The sequence below is a fragment of the Homarus americanus genome, unplaced genomic scaffold, assembly GCF_018991925.1.
Source record: "Homarus americanus isolate GMGI-L3 unplaced genomic scaffold, GMGI_Hamer_2.0 scaffold41027, whole genome shotgun sequence".
NCBI lineage: Eukaryota > Metazoa > Arthropoda > Malacostraca > Decapoda > Nephropidae > Homarus > Homarus americanus.
In genome coordinates, this window is record NW_024745073.1 from 140,001 (window position 1) to 160,306 (window position 20,306).

General features: G+C 46.5%; 1 protein-coding gene across 2 annotated transcripts in view; it reads left to right on the plus strand.

Moving 5' to 3' along the window:
• The window catches only part of LOC121878376 (serine/threonine-protein kinase Sgk1-like), a 26,230-nt gene extending 8,897 nt beyond the window's left edge, over positions 1–17,333 (plus strand). The window contains exons 1-13 of one of the 2 annotated variants that reach the window (XM_042384580.1): positions 646–858; positions 1,744–2,667; positions 12,810–12,905; positions 13,088–13,191; positions 13,576–13,719; positions 13,989–14,108; positions 14,376–14,481; positions 14,803–14,970; positions 15,084–15,182; positions 15,494–15,664; positions 15,974–16,147; positions 16,318–16,458; positions 16,660–17,333. In XM_042384580.1, coding sequence (XP_042240514.1) covers positions 2,143–2,667; positions 12,810–12,905; positions 13,088–13,191; positions 13,576–13,719; positions 13,989–14,108; positions 14,376–14,481; positions 14,803–14,970; positions 15,084–15,182; positions 15,494–15,664; positions 15,974–16,147; positions 16,318–16,458; positions 16,660–16,824 — 2,013 coding nt within the window. In that variant the 5' untranslated portion in view covers positions 646–858; positions 1,744–2,142 and the 3' untranslated portion in view covers positions 16,825–17,333. Of the gene's footprint in view, positions 1–645; positions 859–1,743; positions 2,668–12,809; positions 12,906–13,087; positions 13,192–13,575; positions 13,720–13,988; positions 14,109–14,375; positions 14,482–14,802; positions 14,971–15,083; positions 15,183–15,493; positions 15,665–15,973; positions 16,148–16,317; positions 16,459–16,659 lie in introns of those variants that run through there. The other variant, XM_042384581.1, reaches the window with a different exon arrangement.
• Positions 17,334–20,306: the final 2,973 nt, after the last annotated feature.

Genomic DNA, 20,306 nt, shown 5'->3' on the forward strand with positions numbered 1-20,306 from the left:
AACGCTGGTTCCTCATTCCATGGTTATGTAGAAGAGTTGTGTTGCCATGGTTGTGTAGGAGTGTGTTGCCATGGTTAGTGTGTTGCTATGCTCGCTTTTAAGTACAATACATAAGAACAGATGTCTCTTGCCATGCTATATACCTTGACAGTTTCTCTCTTATCAAAGGCTTTATCTACCCCTCCCACTCCATACCTCTCTCTCCCCACTCAACTACCAACCCTGTCCCTCTACCCCCACTCATTCACCAATAATGATAAATAACGACTGAGTTATCATTAATATCAAACTCAGAAGATTAACTTAGGACGATGTAATCATTAGTCTGATATAATTTCATTAGGTGTGGAACAACATCACGTGACCCCCCTTGATATCAATATGTAAACAAGATTATTCCTAGACCTAATAATACTACTGAAGTTAGGTTAGGTTAGGTTAGGTTAGGGTGTTTAATCATCAGTTGAAATAAGCTGGAGGGGGGTGTCTATTCTTCATGTGCTCATCATCAAGCTTTACGGCATGTGTGTGTTGGTCACCCCATAACACCGTCGCTGACAGCCCCTCTTAGAACAGGGTGTTATCAGTGTTATCAGTTCGTGGTGATTATACCGCAGGAACGTGAACTAAGATAGTGTAGGTGACTGTGGTGGTGTAAGCAACTCGGGTGCCACATAAGAGTACGTCTATGACCGTTCTTCTTCCTCTGCCACCTTGTTATTGGCCCTCTCACCCAGTGCCTTGTAACCCCGTCACCTGTGGCCTCACGCCGTCACACAGCATCAGCCATAACACCACCAGACTGCGTCATTTGAGAGAGGTCGTATAGTGACAGGCCATCCAACACCAGCACACCAGGTAGGTTAGGTTATATTATGTGACTATTTTGCTTTGACGTTTTTCTTATGACCTTGTGAATGAAAAGTCAGGTAGAAAAATCACAGGGAAATTGTCACAAAAAACCCCCACTGGAAAACACAACACAAAACAAGTTCATTTCCTGTCCTTCCGCTGTTCTGAACACAACCGATTGTTCTCTCGTTCAGTTGCCTTCAGTTCTACAGAAAACATGAAAGCTTATTCCAATTACAAGAAGCATTCAAAAGGTTAATTCAATCTGTAGTAAGCTTGTGTTGCAGGTGTTGATCAGTGTTGCATGAGTGTTGATCAGTGAGTGTGTTGCAGGTGTTGATCAGTGTTGCATGAGTATTGATCAGTGTGTTGCAGTAGTATTGATTAGTGTTACATGAGTATTGATCAGTGTTGCAGGTGTTGATCAGTGAGTGTGTTGCAGAAGTGTTGATCAGTGTTGCATGAATGTTGATCGGTGTTGCAGGAATGTTAATCAGTATGTGTGTTGCAAGAGTGTTGATTAGTGTGTTGCAGGAGTGGCGGAACCTTGTGTTGTGGCAGGTGGTGAGGGCCAGGGTAAGGTAACGCGGCCTCCACTCCTGTAACCCGACCCCCCCCTGTCACTGCCTGGCACTGTGACGTCACAAAACAATGACATCAGAGGTGGCACTGGTTACCTCGCTTACCTATGTTACTACTAATTAATATTATTCTTCCATTAAGGTTCATAATACGTTAATGTAAACAATATATAAAGCAGATATATTACATGTTTATGATAGAGGCCAGTTGGAGGTGAGACCAGACAGTTAGTACAGTTTTAACCTATATGAAAACTTTACCATGAAACCTAAAATGTTTTGATCAGTTGTTGTGGTGTTTTGTTTACAGTGTAGCGTGAGTGGTGGTGATGGTGGTGGTGGCGCTGACCGCACTCTGCTGATACCCCTTATCTTCGCCAGTGCGGGCTTTCCCTGCCACTGTATTGGTGATCGCTACCAGTCGTGTGCCAAGCTGGGCCGACCCCGTCCGCTGCTCAACGCTCTCCTGCCGCACCTTAATGAATAGACGGTCACAGGGGTAACACACTCAGGACTCTTATAAAAACTTCCCCTGGAACTAATTGTTTTCGTGTTGAACTACAATATACGTAATAGACTGTTGTTTATAGTGTGTTGGGGACATTATTACTTGAAACAAGAGAATAACAATACTTGAGTGTTCACGTAATGGCTGCCACCTTCAGCTGCAGATGACCCGCGGTCTCCACACACTGAGCGCCCCTACGCCATGACCTGCATCTGTGAGTACACCTGGCGGGCTGTGTGTGCCGTCAAGGACGCCATCACTGCCCCCTGCACCTCAGGAGACGACGACCAGCCTCTCGCCGCGTCTTCTAACAACTCCAACATCTCCATCGCTTCATCCAACCTCGTCTTAGAGGAGAATGTAATCGATGGTGACCTGGGCCTCAGAAATCCAGGTTTCGAAAATGACTCCTTCACCAACAGCTTGGAGAAGGGCGCGGCATCATGGCGTCCAGTGTTACAGTTCCACGACCCCGTCACCAACGAGCCTCACACCGACAGTGGTCACTGGAACAACCCGGGTTTCTTCACCGACGTGGACCTCGGAGATGGTCCATCAGTAGACGAAGTGGACGCCGTTGGTGTGAACATTTCTGGTGGCCGACGGACAGACTCCCACAGTACGACGCGGGAGTCTGGCTACGGACGCTCCCTGGACGACAGCAACGGCTCCAACTCCCCGGAACCTTCTGTCAGCGTCGCCTTCAAAGCCCCCCCAAACCCCGGCGTGAGTACTACTTACATCACCGCCAACTTTAAGTCCAAGACTAAATAGTTCTCACTCGAGGACTGTACAGTCAGGCTTCACACCATACAGTTATATATTGTACAAGGCTTCATATAAGGTGGGAAGGTCCTACATTAGCACATACTGTACACACAACACAAGCACGACACATTCCTAGAATCCTGACCCTCCCCCCTTCTCTTGGCCTCCCTCCAACATATTATACTGTGCTCCAATTAAAAGTTCACACACCTGGCTGTCACTATCCTCTACACACATCTGTCACTTCCCTTAAACCAGCGACTTGACAGTACCACAACTTCCCTCTTACTTCATCCTGATTGAATCTAATCCTCACTGAGCGGCGCCACACCACGTCCTCCTCAGGTGATAATGAGGCTCTCTTACACAATGCGCACCGGCCACCCTCCCCCTCCACTCTTGCGGCTCTACAGTTTTCCTCCTGCTACTGTACCTACCCTCCCACTTAAAACATCCACTTTCATTAATCCACTCGGATCACGTGAAGGTTAGACACCCTAGCCTATTTCACCTGAAGATTTAAACCACCTAACTTAACCTAACCACCCAGGTAGCGTTAGTGTGTTTAATCATCATGTGAAATAAGCTGAGGTGTGTAAATCTTCAGGTGACCCAAACACCTTTCCAACAGTCTAGTACGTACGTGTGTGTGTGTGTGTAGTAATCCTTCATTCACTCCACCAACACAGAAGGGACCTCCTCCACCTATCCTGGTTCCATCACCACACATACACACATCAGGGTCACATCATAGACTTTTCTCCTAATATGTGAATTTTATCTTCTATATCATCATTGTCATTGAAATTGTTTACGAATATTATCTCCGTCTGTAATCTTGTATAGAACAACTTGGGCCTTAGGAGAAGGTTTATTCATTTACTATATCCCTGTTCAGTAGACACGTTACTAAAATATATAAGATTAATAATTTCGTGTTTCCAAAGTTTCTATCGTCGTTGTAGAGCATGTCAAGCACCATGAGTGTACAGTGTTGATGATGCGTCGCGGACTAGTACCAAGGTCGACACGGAGGCCGCCACAGAGCAAATTAAAACAGTCTGGCGCAGTTCTCACCCCTCCCTCCCCCCCATTCCCAGTTGCGTCATTATCCCCATGCCTACGTCGGGAAATATTAGACGGAACAACGTACCTGTAAATCTTGTGAAAAACATTACAACATACATACAATAGGTTGGAGACCCGACACACCAGAGTGAAGGGGCGGGTAAGAGCAGGGAATCCCTTGAAAAAACATATCATATTATCTGCTGTGATGTTGATTAGGTTATTTATACAGCAGCCTTGGATGTCTCTAAACAACAAGGATAAAGCCCCTGTGTGAGCAACGTGAGAGGTGAGGTAACACTCTTCACCGGCCGCCCACGAGTGCAGGTTTGTTAGATATTGTGTGAGGAACTACAGCGGGTTAACATTGTGTTGAGGAAACCTGAAGTAAGAGTGAAGTGGTGTCGTCGACAAGAAGGTGCGCACAGATAAAACTATATCCCCCCCCCCCAATGTGAGATTGAACTGGTGACTGCTGACAACTGTAAACAGCACGAGAATATAAACACAAACCTTAATATTGTCGTTCCGATTTCCAAGCACTAGTTGTGGTGGGGGGGAGGGTGGCGGAGGATCACTATGTGTCTACATCTTGGTAGCTGTGAGGAGGTCATGGCGAAGTGAGAGCTGAAAAAATAAAACTATATAAATACAATGTACTGTACTCTATATATTTTACTTATTCATATAACTACTTATGCATATTTTAGATTTAGGAGAGGGACCTTCAAAATTAAAATCTATTGAAATCTGCAGTTTCGTATATACCTGCACTAACAAGACTAGAATTATATTTCAACTCTACGTTATTGATATGTATATAAAACCGAACTCATGACAATTAAGATGGCCAGGTAATAGTGTTTAGCCCATCAGCAACTGGCACCAGAGAAATAAGAAATGTTGTCTTTTTCGTCAAGATTTTCCTGTCCTGTTGTATGAATGACGATGGTGGTGATGGTGTGGGTGTACATGTACTGAGCAGCAACCTGACCACCACCACCACGCCCCAGGGGGTTACTTCAGCACCGCCCTCCATAATGCTGGGTGATGCAACAATGTCAACACGTTGCCTGCACCCCCCTCCTTCTCAATGACCCCTATTTACAGTAATTTAAACCATTTTTCCTCTCTCGCCTTCACTTAGAGCTCCCTATTTACCCCGCTACACTAAGGGTATATAGCATTTACTCTCCATATGACGAGTTTACCAGTGTAGGGAGATAGGAAGAAACTGGTTCACAAATAGGGTGGTAGACGAGTGGAACAAGCTTAGCAACTTTGTAGTAAGTGCGGGAACTCTGGAAAGTTTCAAAAGGAGGCTAGATAGATTCATGGATGATAGAGAGTGGTAATAACTCTCGACAGGAGCTGCCATGCACAGGCCAACCGGCCTATTGCAGACTCCTTATTTTCTTATGTTCTTATGTATGAACATCGCCATAAGAGGACGAGTTGTTTACATTTCGTGGCACCGAGCTGTACAGTAGGTTTCAGCAGAGAGCAACATGATAGGTGCTCCAGTGTGTAGGCCAGGCACTATGTCCTTTAGGAAGAGTAAGACGAATATTATAATGTAACTGAGATACAAAATAAAGGTGTATATGTAAATAGAAGCGTAATACAGTAAATACATAGATGGAGATACAGTATACGTTCCTTCACACACACCCCATGTATTTAGTTCTCAGTACAGTATAATTATAGTCAACAATGTAAGTACAGTAAATCAGTAATAAATACACACATAATTTACTAAACATCACCTACATTCAGTTTCATTTCTGCCTAAATTATTTCACGATAATTATGTTTTAGAAATAAGACCCCAAGATATTTTAGGCTCGTGGGATGACCTTTAACACACCACTCTGTAAAGGTGATTTTCATAATAATAATAATGTAACCTGACCTACACAGTTTTTTATTTATCACTGTGTGTGTGTGTGTGTGTGTGTGTGTGTGTGCGTGTGTGCGTGTGTGTGTGAAGTATAGACACTATACAACTGACTCACTGCCTAGTTGACTCACCCACTCCCTCACTCACCTAAAAAAAACAAGTTACTCTTCCGCTAAACATAACTTATCCCTAATCATCCATGAGTCACACTTGAGGACCATCCATGAGTCACACTTGAGGACCATCCATGAGTCACACTTGAGGACCATCCATGAGTCACACTTGAGGACCATCCATGAGTCACACTTAAGGACCATCCATGAGTCACACTTAAGGACCATCCATGAGTCACACTTGAGGACCATCCATGAGTCACACTTGAGGAGGACCATCCATGAGTCACACCTTTAAGGACCATTCATGAGTCACACTTGAGGACCATCCATGAGTCACACTTAAGGACCATTCATGAGTCACACTTGAGGACCATCCATGAGTCACACTTTAAGGACCATTCATGAGTCACACTTGAGGACCATCCATGAGTCACACTTAAGGACCATCCATGAGTCACACTTAAGGACCATCCATGAGTCACACTTGAGGACCATCCATGAGTCACACTTGAGGACCATCCATGAGTCACACGTAAGGACCATCCATGAGTCACACTTGAGGACCATCCATGAGTCACACTTGAGGACCGACTAGCATGAGCACTAAGCATTTTGAAGAGATAACAAATCATCGTAAAAATAGAACATTACTTAGAGATGAAAAAACACGATAAAAGGAGTAAGTGAAGGTCAAGTTTTCACGTGGAGTGATGGTGGTGGAGTGATGGTGGTGGAGTGATGGTGGAGTGGTGGTGGAGTAGTGGTGGAGTGATGGTGGAGGGTGAAGTGGTGGAGTGGTAGTGGTGGAGTGATGGTGGATGGTGGTGGAGTGGTGGTGGAGTGTGGTGGAGTGATGGTGGAGTGAAGTGGTGGAGGATGGTGGAGTGGTGGTGGTGGTGAGTGATGGTGGGTGGTGGAGGGTGGTAGTGGTGGAGGATGGTGGAGTGGTGAAGTGGTGGGGAGTGGTGGTGGGGTGGTGGAGTGGTGGTGGAGTAGTGGTGGAGTGATGGTAGAGTGGTAGTGGTGGTGGGTGGTGGAGTGATGGTGGGTGGGTGGTGGGTGGTGGTGGAGTAGTGGTGAGTGATGGTAGAGTGGTAGTGGTGGAGTGGTGTGGTGAGTGATGGTGGTGGAGCGGTGGAGTAGTGGTGGAGTGATGGTAGAGTGGTGGCGAGTGGTGGTAGTGGTGGAGTGGTGGTGGAGTGGTGGTAGTGGGTGGGTGGTGGTGGTGGTGGTGGAGTGGTAGTGGTGGAGTGATGGTGGTGTGAGTGGTAGTGGTGGAGTGATGGTGGAGTGGTGGTGGAGTGGAGTAGTGGTGGAGTGATGGTAGAGTGGTAGTGGTGGTAGTGGTGGAGTGATGGTGGTGGAGCGGGTGGTGGAGATGGTAGAGTGGTGGCGGTGGGTGTATGGTGGAGATGGTGGTGGGTGGTGGTGTAGTGGTGGTGAGTGGTGGTGGAGGAGTGGGATGGTGAGTGGGTGGTGGAGTGGTGGTGGTGGAGTGATGGTGGTGAAGTGGTGGTGTGGTGTAGTGAAGTGGTAATGGTGGTGTAGTGATGGTGGTGGAGGTGGGAGTGGTAGGTGGTGGAGTGTGTAGTGGTGGTAGTGGTGGTGGTGGTGGTGGGTGGTGGTGGTGGGTGGTGGTGGTGGTGGTGGTGGTGGTGGAGTGATGGTGGAGTGGTGGTGGTGTAGTGGTGGTGGTGTAGTGGTGGTGGTGTGGTGGTGGTGGAGTGGTAGTGGTGGAGTGGTGGTGGTGGTGGAGTGGTGGTGGTGTAGTAGTGGTGGTGGAGAAATGGTGAGATAGTGGAGTGGTGGTGAGATGGAGTAATGAAGTGATGGGGTAGTCGGGTGGTGAAGTGGTGTTGGAGTGGAGAAGTGATGGTGGAGTGATGGTGTAGTGGTTATATAATGATGGAATAGTTAAATTGATCCTACCTAAACCTTAACCCCAGCTATATTAACACTCTCCACAAATAACAAAAACTCGACTTTATCCCCAGAACAAACTGGGTCTAGATGGCACACAGACGCCAACAATGCCAACTTGACCAATCACAAGACACAACAATGATAACAGGCCTCCCATAACAATTGTCTGGTCTTGGTACCTCAGTTTGGACCGTTCTATGGGCCTAAACCACGCAATGTTTTGGTCACCTACACGAGAGTATTGCCTCACGTGAATCTAGAGTACTGTTATTACTCCTGACGAAGCTCCTCCTCCTGCAGCTGTCGCCACTATCGCTCCAATTATCTATTTTCGTCCAGGAATCTCTCTCTCTCTCTCCGTCAGTATCACCTCCCTCAGTACTATCACCGTCTGCCCTCTATCACCGTCAGCCGGCAGGTAACTACACAACAGATGCGAACAATAACAGTGTACACGTGATGCTGTGACAACACGTGCGGGTCGTGTGTGTGTGTGAAGGAAGGATAAGTAATAAAATCAATCTCTCTCTAAAAACCCAGCAGTTCCTCACTTGACTCCCTCTCGAGACGTCCTCCAACTATCACCCACCTGCTCGCTCCTCTTCACCAACCAACCATCCCTCTCTCCTTCATGACTAACAAACCTTAAAACTGCACCATAATCTCTTCATACCTTACAAAAGAGTAGAAGGTCAGGCCGTGTTAGAGTTATCGTGGCACTGACGAGAGAGAGATTAGGGTGATCTTATGATAAAGGTGAGACCCAGGACGACAACCGTAATACCTGGATGAGTTATGTCAGTCTTGTGTCCTGGTGCACGATGACGTCAGCCCCTCCACCCACCCACTACTACAGTATACCACTATCTTTCCTCCGCTGTTTCCTCTTACTCCACGTCTTACCCCTAGCTCTCGTCTCCCCTTTCTTCTCCCACTCCCCATAGGTTCCTCCTAGTCCTTCTCTTACTTCTCTCCTCTCCCCCCCCTTAGCTTGCCTTTCCTACCTTTCCTTCTCCTCCCCTTAAGTTCCTCCGAGTCTTTCTCCTCCTCTTCTACCTAACTCTCCTCACCCTTTCCTCCTTGCTCTTCTCTCCTTCTTCACTAGTATTCCTCTCTTCCTCTTCCACTAAGCTCTCCTCTTCTCCCCACACCTCCCCATCACACATTTCTACCACAACTCATAACCCAAACAATAAACTTACACGTCGTACACAAACACCCTAATGTTCAGCACCGAGTCAACACCTGCCTTGGTTGTGTGAGTCAGTACTATAAGTCGCTCCTGTAATTCATCACCTGTAATAATAACACCTATGGCGCTCCCCTATGATATAAGGTCTTGGTTTCACTGATTCCTGTTAATTGAATTTACTCTGATAGCTGGCCAAAATATTGTCCCTAAACTGTTGATGCTGTGAGAGATAAAGCGATGGGTTTTAATATATGATCGGTCACATGTTCCAGTGTGCGACCGAGGAAGGAGGGAGGGAGGGAAGGAGGGAGGAAAGAGGGATAAAGTACAGCAGAGAGAGAGAGAGAGAGAGGGTAGCAGTGGATAGCGGCCTGTTTGACACACTTAATATACAGATCATATCAACTTATCTAAGATGCCTCGCCACGCCCCTCACCACAACACCCTTCCCCTCCCCTCAACCTTCCCCCTCCCTCCCTCCCCTCCCCTCCTCGACAACTATCTTCAACATGTGACCTAAACGCTGGACACTGGACTTTTAACTCACATCTTAAGATACCAAGGATTATCGCCAGACTCTTCTTTTATCTTAGGTAAGAGTCTCTGAAGATGACCCCAAGACTCTCTCTTTCCTGTGTTCCTATTCTCTCTCTCTCTCTCTCTTCCCTCTCTCTTTCCTGTGTTCCTATTCTCTCTCTCTCTCTTCCCTCTCTCTTTCCTGTGCTCCTATTCTCTCTCTCTCTCTTGTGTCCCTCTTCCCTCCCCCTTTCTCTCATACGCAACCAATGTACTTACCTGGCGGGGTCGTGTGTTGCCCCATACAGAGAGGGTGAGGGGGGATGGGGTGAGGATTCTCGTGTGTTAGGTAACTGAGGTGTATCGCTCGGTTGACGGGTCGACTCGTGAGTGAACCCAAGATGACCATCCATCCCCTCACGTGACGCGAACCTGAGAACACACACACTTACAGTACATGTTCAGAGACAACACACTTCAGGTACACCCACAAGTACAGCCCAGGTATTACGTCACCTGAATATTAGACACCCCAGTTTATTTCACCTGATGATTAAACACATTATATATATAAAGACAAAGTTCATATTAATTACTTGTATAAAAATGCACTTCAAAATATAAAAACATTCTTACAAAGAGCTACATATAACTATTAATGCCTCAATGGAAGTTTATTTACATTGTACAAGTCATCAAGGTGTGTGAATACCTGTTCCCCGTGGCCAGGTGAGGGCTGGGGTCAGGCCTGATATCTGAGCCGGGTGCCGCGAGGTCTACCGTGGCCAGCTACCGTGTTTACAAACCAGTGTCACTCACCCACGGAAAACACACACACACACACACACACACAAACACACACACACACACACGAACTTAAAATCAATAACACTTCAGGCAGTAAGCAAGAGAGCCTGGGTGAGAGAGTCGACTTGTTGTGGTTGTTAGATCTATCACTGACCCCTCTGCCACCACCCCAGTAACCCCCTTCCCCTCAAACGCCTCCAGTGACCCCTCAAACGACCCAGTGACCACCCTCCTCCTCAGAGCCTGCATTTCCACCTGGTGACACACGTAACCCTCCCTCCTGCTATCACCCATCATCTTCTTGAAAAACTTAAGATAACTGAAGGACCCCCCGCGACCACCAACAGTTGCCCCGGGACCCCTCACCTGCTGGGCCACAGGTCAACAGGTGCAGCTTGCAGAGGGACACAGATTAACACAGGGAACTAAAGTGTAACCGTGACACACAACTTGACTTCACTTTAGGTTTTCATACAAATTTTGGTCAAACTCAATAAACCCAGAGACAAGTTGACGACTGGTGTTGGTGTTGACCCCTGACACACGGGGCTACAGTTGTGCTCCTCAAACACTGACTGACTGACTGATTAACTGACTGACTGACTGACTGTAGCACAAATCAACCCAACAGTTCAACACGATAACCAGAGAGGTACAACACTTCATTACTCTCTTCAAAATCACAGTGATGAACAAAGTCGTTTCAGGATTATTGATATAACCTAAAGACTTAACACAAGTAGTAATGACAGTGGACAGACAGACAGCAGTGTGTGTTAGGGTCTCTTACTGCCCCACTCACACTCAGGAATGGTCTCTCTTACTGCCCCACTCACACTCAGGAATGGTCTCTCTTACTGCCCCACTCACACTCAGGAATGGTCTCTCTTACTGCCCCACTCACACTCAGGAATGGTCTCTCTTACTGCCCCACTCACACTCAGGAATGGTCTCTCTTACTGCCCCACTCACACTCAGGAATGGTCTCTTACTGCCCCACTCACACTCAGGAATGGTCTCTCTTACTGCCCCACTCACACTCAGGAATGGTCACAATGTTTTAGGTTTTGATAACAATGAAAATGTGGATTCTCAACATTCCTGCCGTCTATTACGCAATGTTTCACCTCCTGCTTGTAGCCTTGAGCATGACATACCTATGATGTCATGTATAAATAGATTAAGGGGAGGAAGAGGAGGGTGAGGAGAAGAGGGGTGAGGAGGAGGGGAGAAGGGGTGGGGGGGGGGAGAAGGGATGAGGAGGAAGAAGAGGGGTGAGGAGAAGGGGAGGAGGAAGAAGCGGGGAAGGAGTAAATCTAACAATATGAGCAGTGACAACGCCTTAGATACCCACACACACACACCGCCCTGAAATCTCTTGTCCTTTATCGCTAATGATGCTCCAACTACTCAACTGCCTGGAGATAAAGACCTGAGTGAATTATACAAGGTAATCACTCCCCAGGTTGGCGGCGCCTTTGATGACTTGTTTACCTCACAGATTACAACAACAACATCTAGGAGCAAGAGTGAGGCACATGTTTTGATCACACACACACACACACACACACACACACACACACTAACGAAGATAAATGTTCTGAATATCACCCGAGTCTAACCTAACCTAACCAAATCAACCGTATACACGACCACATAGAACATTAAATATTCCTGTATCAATATCCGAACACCCAAATAGAAACATACAGTGGAACCTCTATTTAACGGACTATGAACCTCTATTTAACGGACTATGAACCTCTATTTAACGGACTATGAGCCTCTATTTAACGGACTATGAGCCTCTATTTAACGGACTATGAACCTATTTAACGGACTATGAACCTCTATTTAACGGACTGTGAACCTCCACTTTACGGACTATGAACCTCTATTTAACGGACTATGAACCTCTATTTAGCGGAATATGAACCTCTATTTAATGGACTATGAACCTCTATTTAGCGGACTGTATAGATAGGCAAATCCATAATATCGAGGGTTGTTAGATATGAAATCCTCAATCTAACCTGTCATCCATCTCCACCACCTGTTATCCATCTCCACCACCTTGTCATCCATCTCCACCACCTTGTCATCCATCTCCACCAACTTGTCATCCATCTCCACCACTTGTCATCCATCTCCACCACCGGTCATCCATCACCACCTTGTCATCCATCTCCACCACCTTGTCATCCATCTCCACCACCTTGTCATCCATCTCCACCACCTGTCATCCATCTCCACCACCTGTCATCCATCTCCACCACCTTGTCATCCATCTCCACCACCTGTCATCCATCTCCACCACCTGTCATCCATCTCCACCACCTTGTCATCCATCTCCACCACCTAGTCATCCATCTCCACCACCTGTCATCCATTTCCACCACCTAGTCATCCATCTCCACCACCTTGTCATCCATCTCCACCACCTGTCATCCATCTCCACCACCTGTCATCCATCTCCACCACCTGTCATCCATCTCCACCACCTTGTCATCCATCTCCACCACCTTGTCATCCATCTTAACGTACAACAACATCAATTTAAGTATTGTGCATTCGACAGGTGTTCAAAGTGGTGGTGCAGAACGAGTTGATGTGCTGGTTCGTGCTGCGTCGCTACCAAGAGTTCCTGACGCTGCAGGAGATCATCAAGGCCAAGGTAAGGAGGACCCCCCGCCCTCACCCCCTCCAGGATGATCTGGGGTGAGGCGGAAGGGATATATTCTTTCTCATTCTTATTTATTGGTGATAGTATAGTGCTAAAATGTTATGGTTAATGGGTGTGTGGAGTGTGTTTTGATGAGTATGTGAAGTGTGTTAAGTGTGTTTGTTTGTCCTCAGGTGCGTGACGCGGGGATGAGTCTGCCGCCCCAGGAGTTAGCTGAGCGATACGATCTCAACAACTTCATCCAGGCCATCATGATTGACCCGAGAATCGTCACGTTGTAAGTCACCTTCACTCTTCTCTCCGTCTCTGTCTTAACAGGGTATTTAGCTCAAGGTTAAGTGTCTCGTCTGGGTGTAGTACAGTAACGAGTAGAGGTGTCTCGTCTGGGTGTAGTACAGTAACGAGTAGAGGTGTCTCGTCTGGGTGTAGTACAGTAACGAGTAGAGGTGTCTCGTCTGGGTGTAGTACAGTGACGAGTAGGGATATAGAAGGACTTTTGTTTGTGAGTGAACGAGTTATCCTGTTCGCCCTCCACCACCACAAACTATACCCATAAATGCGCCTTTATCGCGTAGTAATTTATGAATGATACATCTACCTTGCCCCTAACAGGTGTACTCTGCTGGACCACTAAACACGCCACTCTCTTTCCTAAACACAGAGCTGAAGTTCGGGAGTTCCTACAGCTAGATCGCTTCAGGGCGTCGACGAGTAGTAGCAGCGGGTCGAGCAGCACACCCTCCACCCCTTCCGTCCTCCTAGACCCTCGCCTCCTATTGCCCCCCGGCGCCCCAGCCCCCGCCAGGTAGGTACCCGTACATGTTGACTATAAACAAGATAACACGGTGTTCCAAGAGTCAGTTTACTCCCCTCCTCACACCTGGCCCCTAGTGTTATTAAGGGACCCGATACTGCTGCCTTTCACTACGCCGATCCTTCTGCTGGTAAAGTGAAGAGGTTAAATAAACTGACTCTGGGAACATCCTGTACTGGGTTGTGTTAACTCTTCCTCAATACTATATGAGAGGGAGCCATCACACTTGGTTGTATCACCGTTGTGTCCTCCTCCTACAGGAAGCCGCTCGCTACCAAGACTAAAACTCAAGATAAAGATAAAGATAAAGAAAAATCGGCCGGTTTCGTCAAGACCCACAAGTCACAGAGCAGCATCGACCTCGGCTGTACTAAAAAGTCGTAAGTACTCGAGTGATTTTCTTGACCTTCACACGACACACAACTCACCATCACACAATAATGAGAGATGGTTTCTGCTGACCACTGTAACACAACGCCATAAAAAATCACCAAACACTATAAATCTTACCCAATTTACACGTTATTCAAGTCAAGTATCTGCAGGTGACATTATTTATCTATTAAGTAAATATATTAAAGCATGTGACATATACAGTCCAGCCTTCACTAGAGGACTAATATTGACCTCGGTGTCGTCACTCTCAGGTTGACGCCGCATGACTTCGAGTTCCTGAGTGTGGTGGGGAAGGGCAGCTTCGGGCGGGTCATGTTGGCCAGGTACCTCGACGACGACAAAGTCTACGCCGTCAAGGTGAGTCTCTCAGGGAGCCTCTGTACACGATCTCACCTCCGCCATCAACTAGAATAATGAATGAATAATTAATCAAAGACTCACCCCAAAATACTTAACCTTGAAGTTATAAAACATATATCAATAAGTCACGCCAGGGAACACCTAGGTAGACTTGTTCTGCGGTATTTACTCTCAACACATGAAGATTAGGCACACCAGCTTACTTCACCTGATGATTAAACACCCCCCAGGTAGTGAGATAATCCGGGGAGGGGGGTGTTAATCTTTACGTGATCCCTACACTCTCAACTCCTCACTGGCTCCTCCTCCTCCACGCAGGTACTAAACAAAAAACTGATCGTGAGAAGAAACGAGACGGCACACGTGTTAAGCGAGAGGTCTGTGTTGATCAAGATGCTCAACCATCCTTACCTGGTACAGCTCCACTTCGCCTTCACCACCGCCCACAAGATATTCTTCGTCCTGGACTACATCAACGGCGGTGAGGTGAGCTACAACACTTGTCTTGTCTTGTCTACACTCACTCATACATATAAATGAATAATAACTCTAATAGTCATAAAATTGATCAATAATAACTATGTGTTCTCCTCCGGCAGTTGTTCTTCCACCTACAACGAGAGAGGGTGTTCACGGAGGCGAGGGCAAGGTTCTACGCGGCTGAGATCTGCTGCGCCCTCTCTTACATGCACAGCCAGGTAACACCACCACCCTCCTGCCGTAGTGTGAACCTTATGATACATACAGTAGTCTTGAAACCGTCCGCCTGTGCTGGTCTTGTTTACCTCGCGTTTAGTTCTGGATTCATTTTCATTGCCTACTGCACTTATTACTGTTCTCACTCCTTTTTATCTTTCTTGACTCTGTTTATTATCCTCTTCCCTTCTAACCTTAACATTCTACTTCAATCTTGTTATCGTCGTTCTCATGTTCCTCGTTATCCTTCTACTGCCGTATACCGCCAACACCCACCACTAACCTAACTTAACTTAACCTCGGGGTGTTGCAGGGGATCGTGTACCGAGACCTCAAGCCAGAGAACATCCTGCTGGACGCTCAGGGCCACGTCGTGCTCACAGACTTCGGGCTGTGTAAAGAAGGGCTCCAGAATTCCTCCTCCAAGACCGCCACCTTCTGCGGGACTCCGGAGTACCTCGCCCCGGAGATTCTCAAGAAACAGGTGAGGGAGAGCATAAGGGTTGATAAGTCTGCCAATATCAACCTGATAGGAACATTATCTTAACAGAGGAAAACCAACGATCAAGTGTGTTTTTCTGGCCACTGTCTCACCTTCGATTAGTTTGTCTGATAGTGGCTTCAAGGGACGACTCGGTTATCACCTGTTTCATGTTAATAACGATAAAAACAATATTGTCACCTAAAAATATCCTTAACCCAATTCCCGGAAGTGTCTCTAACATTATCATCTATACTGTCTAAGTTTACATCTCGTGTCGTCGTTCCTTCTTCTAACATTTGTCGTGTTCAGCCGTACTCTCGGGCCGTGGACTGGTGGACGCTGGGCGCTGTGCTCTACGAGATGTTGTACGGGCTGCCTCCCTTCTACTCCCGCGACACCCCCACCATGTACGACGCTATACTCAACAAGCCCCTCAAACTGAAGAGCACCGTCACCCAGAAGGCCAGAGACATACTGCAAGGGGTGAGTTACTCGACGTGTTAGCCTCCTCACAGTACATGTATCTGACGAGCGACCAGTCAACAACACTCACACCAGTCCCTACAACACAACATTAACAGTCAATATTCAGTGAGGTAGACATACTGTAAGGATTGTGTAGGGCAGCGACTGACCCTCTCCTCCTCCCACAGCTGCTGCAGAAGGACCCCAGAGACAGGTTGGGCGCCAGTATCCGTGACGGCGACGATGTCAAGAACCAAGACTTCTTCAAGGCCATAAACTGGGACCTGGTGGCCAGGCGGGGGATCGCGCCGCCCTTCATCCCCACCGTGGTGAGAGAAACATCTAACTTAATCTAACTAAACACATGATAATTTACAAACACAGAAAGAGTTGCATCCTGTCCTCATATGACTGTTATTCCTTGAAGGGGTTTAATGTATTGGTTTTACTGTTTTTACTAAGTTGAAATTAACCACTTCACTTAACCTCCTCAACCTATGTAACCTGACCCGTTGATCTTGCCCGCACAGAACGGTCGGTCAGACACCAGCAACGTGGACCCCATGTTCACGAAGGAGGCGGTGATGGGTCAGTCCCCAGCCTCCCCCAGCGGCCTCTCCGCCTCCGTCCAGGCCGTCGACCACGTCTTCCAGGGCTTCAGCTACGCCCCGCCCCTTGAAATTGAAGCACGATGAAGTACCTAACATGGAGTGTTTGTGGTTCAGTGTACAGCGGCCTCCTGAGAGAATCCCCGAAGCCCTGAGTGTATCCCCTGAGAGTGTCCTGAGGTCCTAGGTGCGTCCCGACGTCAACAAGCAACGACACAATGTAAGCCACTTGAGGTCTCAGCTCTCAGGATCCCTCAACATAGTCCATCGCGTGGCAGCTCACCGTGACACCGAGACGACAGTGTTATATACCATAGTGGGTCAGAGGCAGCAAAGGACACAGCGAACATGTTTTAAGAAGACACTCACGAGACACTTAATAAAATATAATGTTTACTGAAGCTCTCGACGACATTTCTTAAAGGAAAATTCAAAAATAGTATTCGAGGTGTTCACAGACTTAGCGTGTACTTAAGTGATGCCAAGTGCTGGGAGAAGTGGCGAGAGTTTAGTGAGGGCGCAAAGTGGTGGTGGTGACGAGGCTCCTGAGTGTGGGAGGTGGTGGTGACGAGGCTCCTGAGTGTGGGAGGTGGTGATGACGGGGCTCCTGAGTGTGGGAGGTGGTGATGACGAGGCTCCTGAGTGTGGGAGGTGGTGATGACGTGTTGTTGGTGGGAGGGAGAGAGGTGTGGTCACAATAAGCAGTCAAAGAAAGGTGTGACCACAATGAACAGTCAAGGAGATGTGACCACAATGAACAAAATCGAGCTACAAACCACTGCCTTAAACTACACTTCAAAGCATGGAATAAATAAACCGACAAACAAACACACAAACAAACAAACACACAAACAAACAAACACAAACAAACGCTCAAGTATACACACCACCGTAAATAATTCACTGGAAAAAAAAAACATTCTGGGAATATTCTCATCAACACACACACGACCAGATGTTCCTTGTGTTGATGCTCACTATACAAGCCTTAAATAGTGTCAGTGTTGAAGTATTTATTGCTGCAGTGTTGTGTTGCAGACAGGTAGTGAGGGGGTGGGGGGGGGGAGAGTCGCTGCCGCCATTGTTTCTGTGATATAAACATTAAGGATCACATGAACATTAGTCACCCCCTTGTTTATTTTTACCACCCTTTGATTAAACAACCTAACCTGACCTGACCTGACCTAACCTAATCTAAGCTAACCTAACAACCACCTGACTTATTTTAACCTAACATCATAATCACCTGACTTACCTGACTTAATCTAACCGAACCTAACCACCTGAGTTAACCTAATCAAACATAACCTAAAGTAACCTTACCTAAACTAATTAATCTAACCTAACCTAACCCCCCTCCCCCAGGTAACGTTAGGAAGTTTAATCAGCAGGTAAAATAAACTTAGGGGTGTTAATCTTCAGGTGCTCCCAAACATACACTGTCCTGGGCGTGTGGTCAGGCGTTGTGTGCACCAGACAACAGTAATGCACATCTGCCTAATTTAATGTGATAAACCTATGTATATGGCGAAGTAATTCCTATGTATATAAAGAACAGTGTCCGATAATAAAGTATTTTTAAAGACAGCTTGTGTAATTTACTTCCCCATACACACACACAAAAACACCTGTCCTACACCAATACACACACACACACACAAACACCTGTCCTACACCAACACACACACACACACACAAACACCTGTCCTACACCAATACACACACACACACAAAAAAACACCTGTCCTACACCAATACAGACACAGACACAGTTACCGAGAGGTCAACTAGTAACTCCATACAAGACGAGGTTTTCCCCGTACCGCGTCACCAGACAGACACCCCCATGACACAACATAACATTAAATGATCGTACCGAGTCTTATACGACCTCACATACATAAGTCTTATACGACCCTTGACAGAGACTGATAACTGGGTTCATTGTTTAGAAGGAAAAAAAGAAGTATTGTTAGTTTTGTATCGTGTAATAAAACGGATAAAACAAAAGAACATCAATTAATAGTCTTCATGCCTGAGGGTTGGCGACCACGGCCCACCACAACACACACTAACTGACCTACGGTAATCTCATGGTTTATCTTAAGGTATACGTAACTTAATTTAGTATCTCAAACGATCCTATATTGATAACCTAGTTCACTGCCGTTTCCTCTAAAGTGCTCGTTATATCACGCTAAAATTACCAAGTCGATGAAACACAACAGAACACAACTTCTTAACTCACAACACATTATAGTAAACATATAATTAAAATAATCATAATAATAATTCCTGCCCAAAAATAGTGATAGCAAGGTTAATGTTTATTTCAATACCGTGTGTGTGTGTGTGTGTGTGTGTGTGTGTGTGTGTGTGTGTGTGTGTGTGTGTGTGTGTGTGTGTGTGTGTGTGTGTGTGTGTGTGTGTGTGTGTGTGTGTGTGTGTGTGTGTGTGTGTGTGTGTGTGTGTGTGTGTGTGTGTGTGTCAGTCACTGCACACTACACCAGCAGGTTACATAACATCAGCCTCGTAACTTATCACCAATCGCCTCTAATCCCCTGTAAGATCTGATCCAGCTTATAGGTTAGTTTCAAGGTCTGTGTGTGTGTGTGTGTGTGTGTGTAAAGGAGATGTAAATAGTATGTCTGTGTGTACATAGTAATACAGTCGTGTGCATGTGTAGGGCGGGTGTGTCAACTGTAGTATGTACCGTCACGCTGTAGCACCCACCCCCCAACCCACTACAGACTACTGTTCCACCTAACGGGGAGAAGTCAAACCACTGTCCACCACAACCTGTCACAGATATGATGACGTAACTAATCTGGGAATTATAAACGCTTGAACATGTTGTTATTACAGAACTTGGCGATTATTAAGTGTAATGACCTTCAGGACCAACACAGTACAGTACAGTAATGTGTAATAATCTCATACAGTACTGTAGGTATATGACAAGCAACAGTGGTGGGTATACAGACATACAGGCTACAGCTTCTAGTTGCAGTAGTGATACACTGTAGCCTAGAGCACACATACAGGCTACAGTTAATAATGATTACCTAATTCGGCGCTGCGGAATGATGTATAAAAGTTCCACAGACATCTTGGAGAGGAAAGCTTTTTAAAAATCAAATCAATCAAATTTAAAGTCTGGATGTGGCCCCGATACCGGTTAAATAAGTTAGGGTGCCTAATTTGCTGGTGAAATACACTGAGGTGCCTTATCTTCAGGTGAAACAATCTGGTGTGGCTAATCTTCACATGAAATATGCTGAGGTGACTAGACTCAACGGGACGAAGTAACGGCATTAACAGAGACAGAACGTAACAAGGACCTGGGTGTATATGTTGACAATGAACTGAAGTTCTCGAGCCATTGTGAGAAGAAGATGAATCAAGCAACTAAACCAGTAAGTCTTATAAGAAGGTCGTGCATGTACTGTAGACGGTCATCCCTCGTAACGCTCTTCAAAAGTGAGGCGCTTCTCCGTCTGGAGTACTGTGACCCCGTCTGGTTCCCGAGATATGGTACAGTCTGGCAGTTGATTGAAAATGTCTAAAGG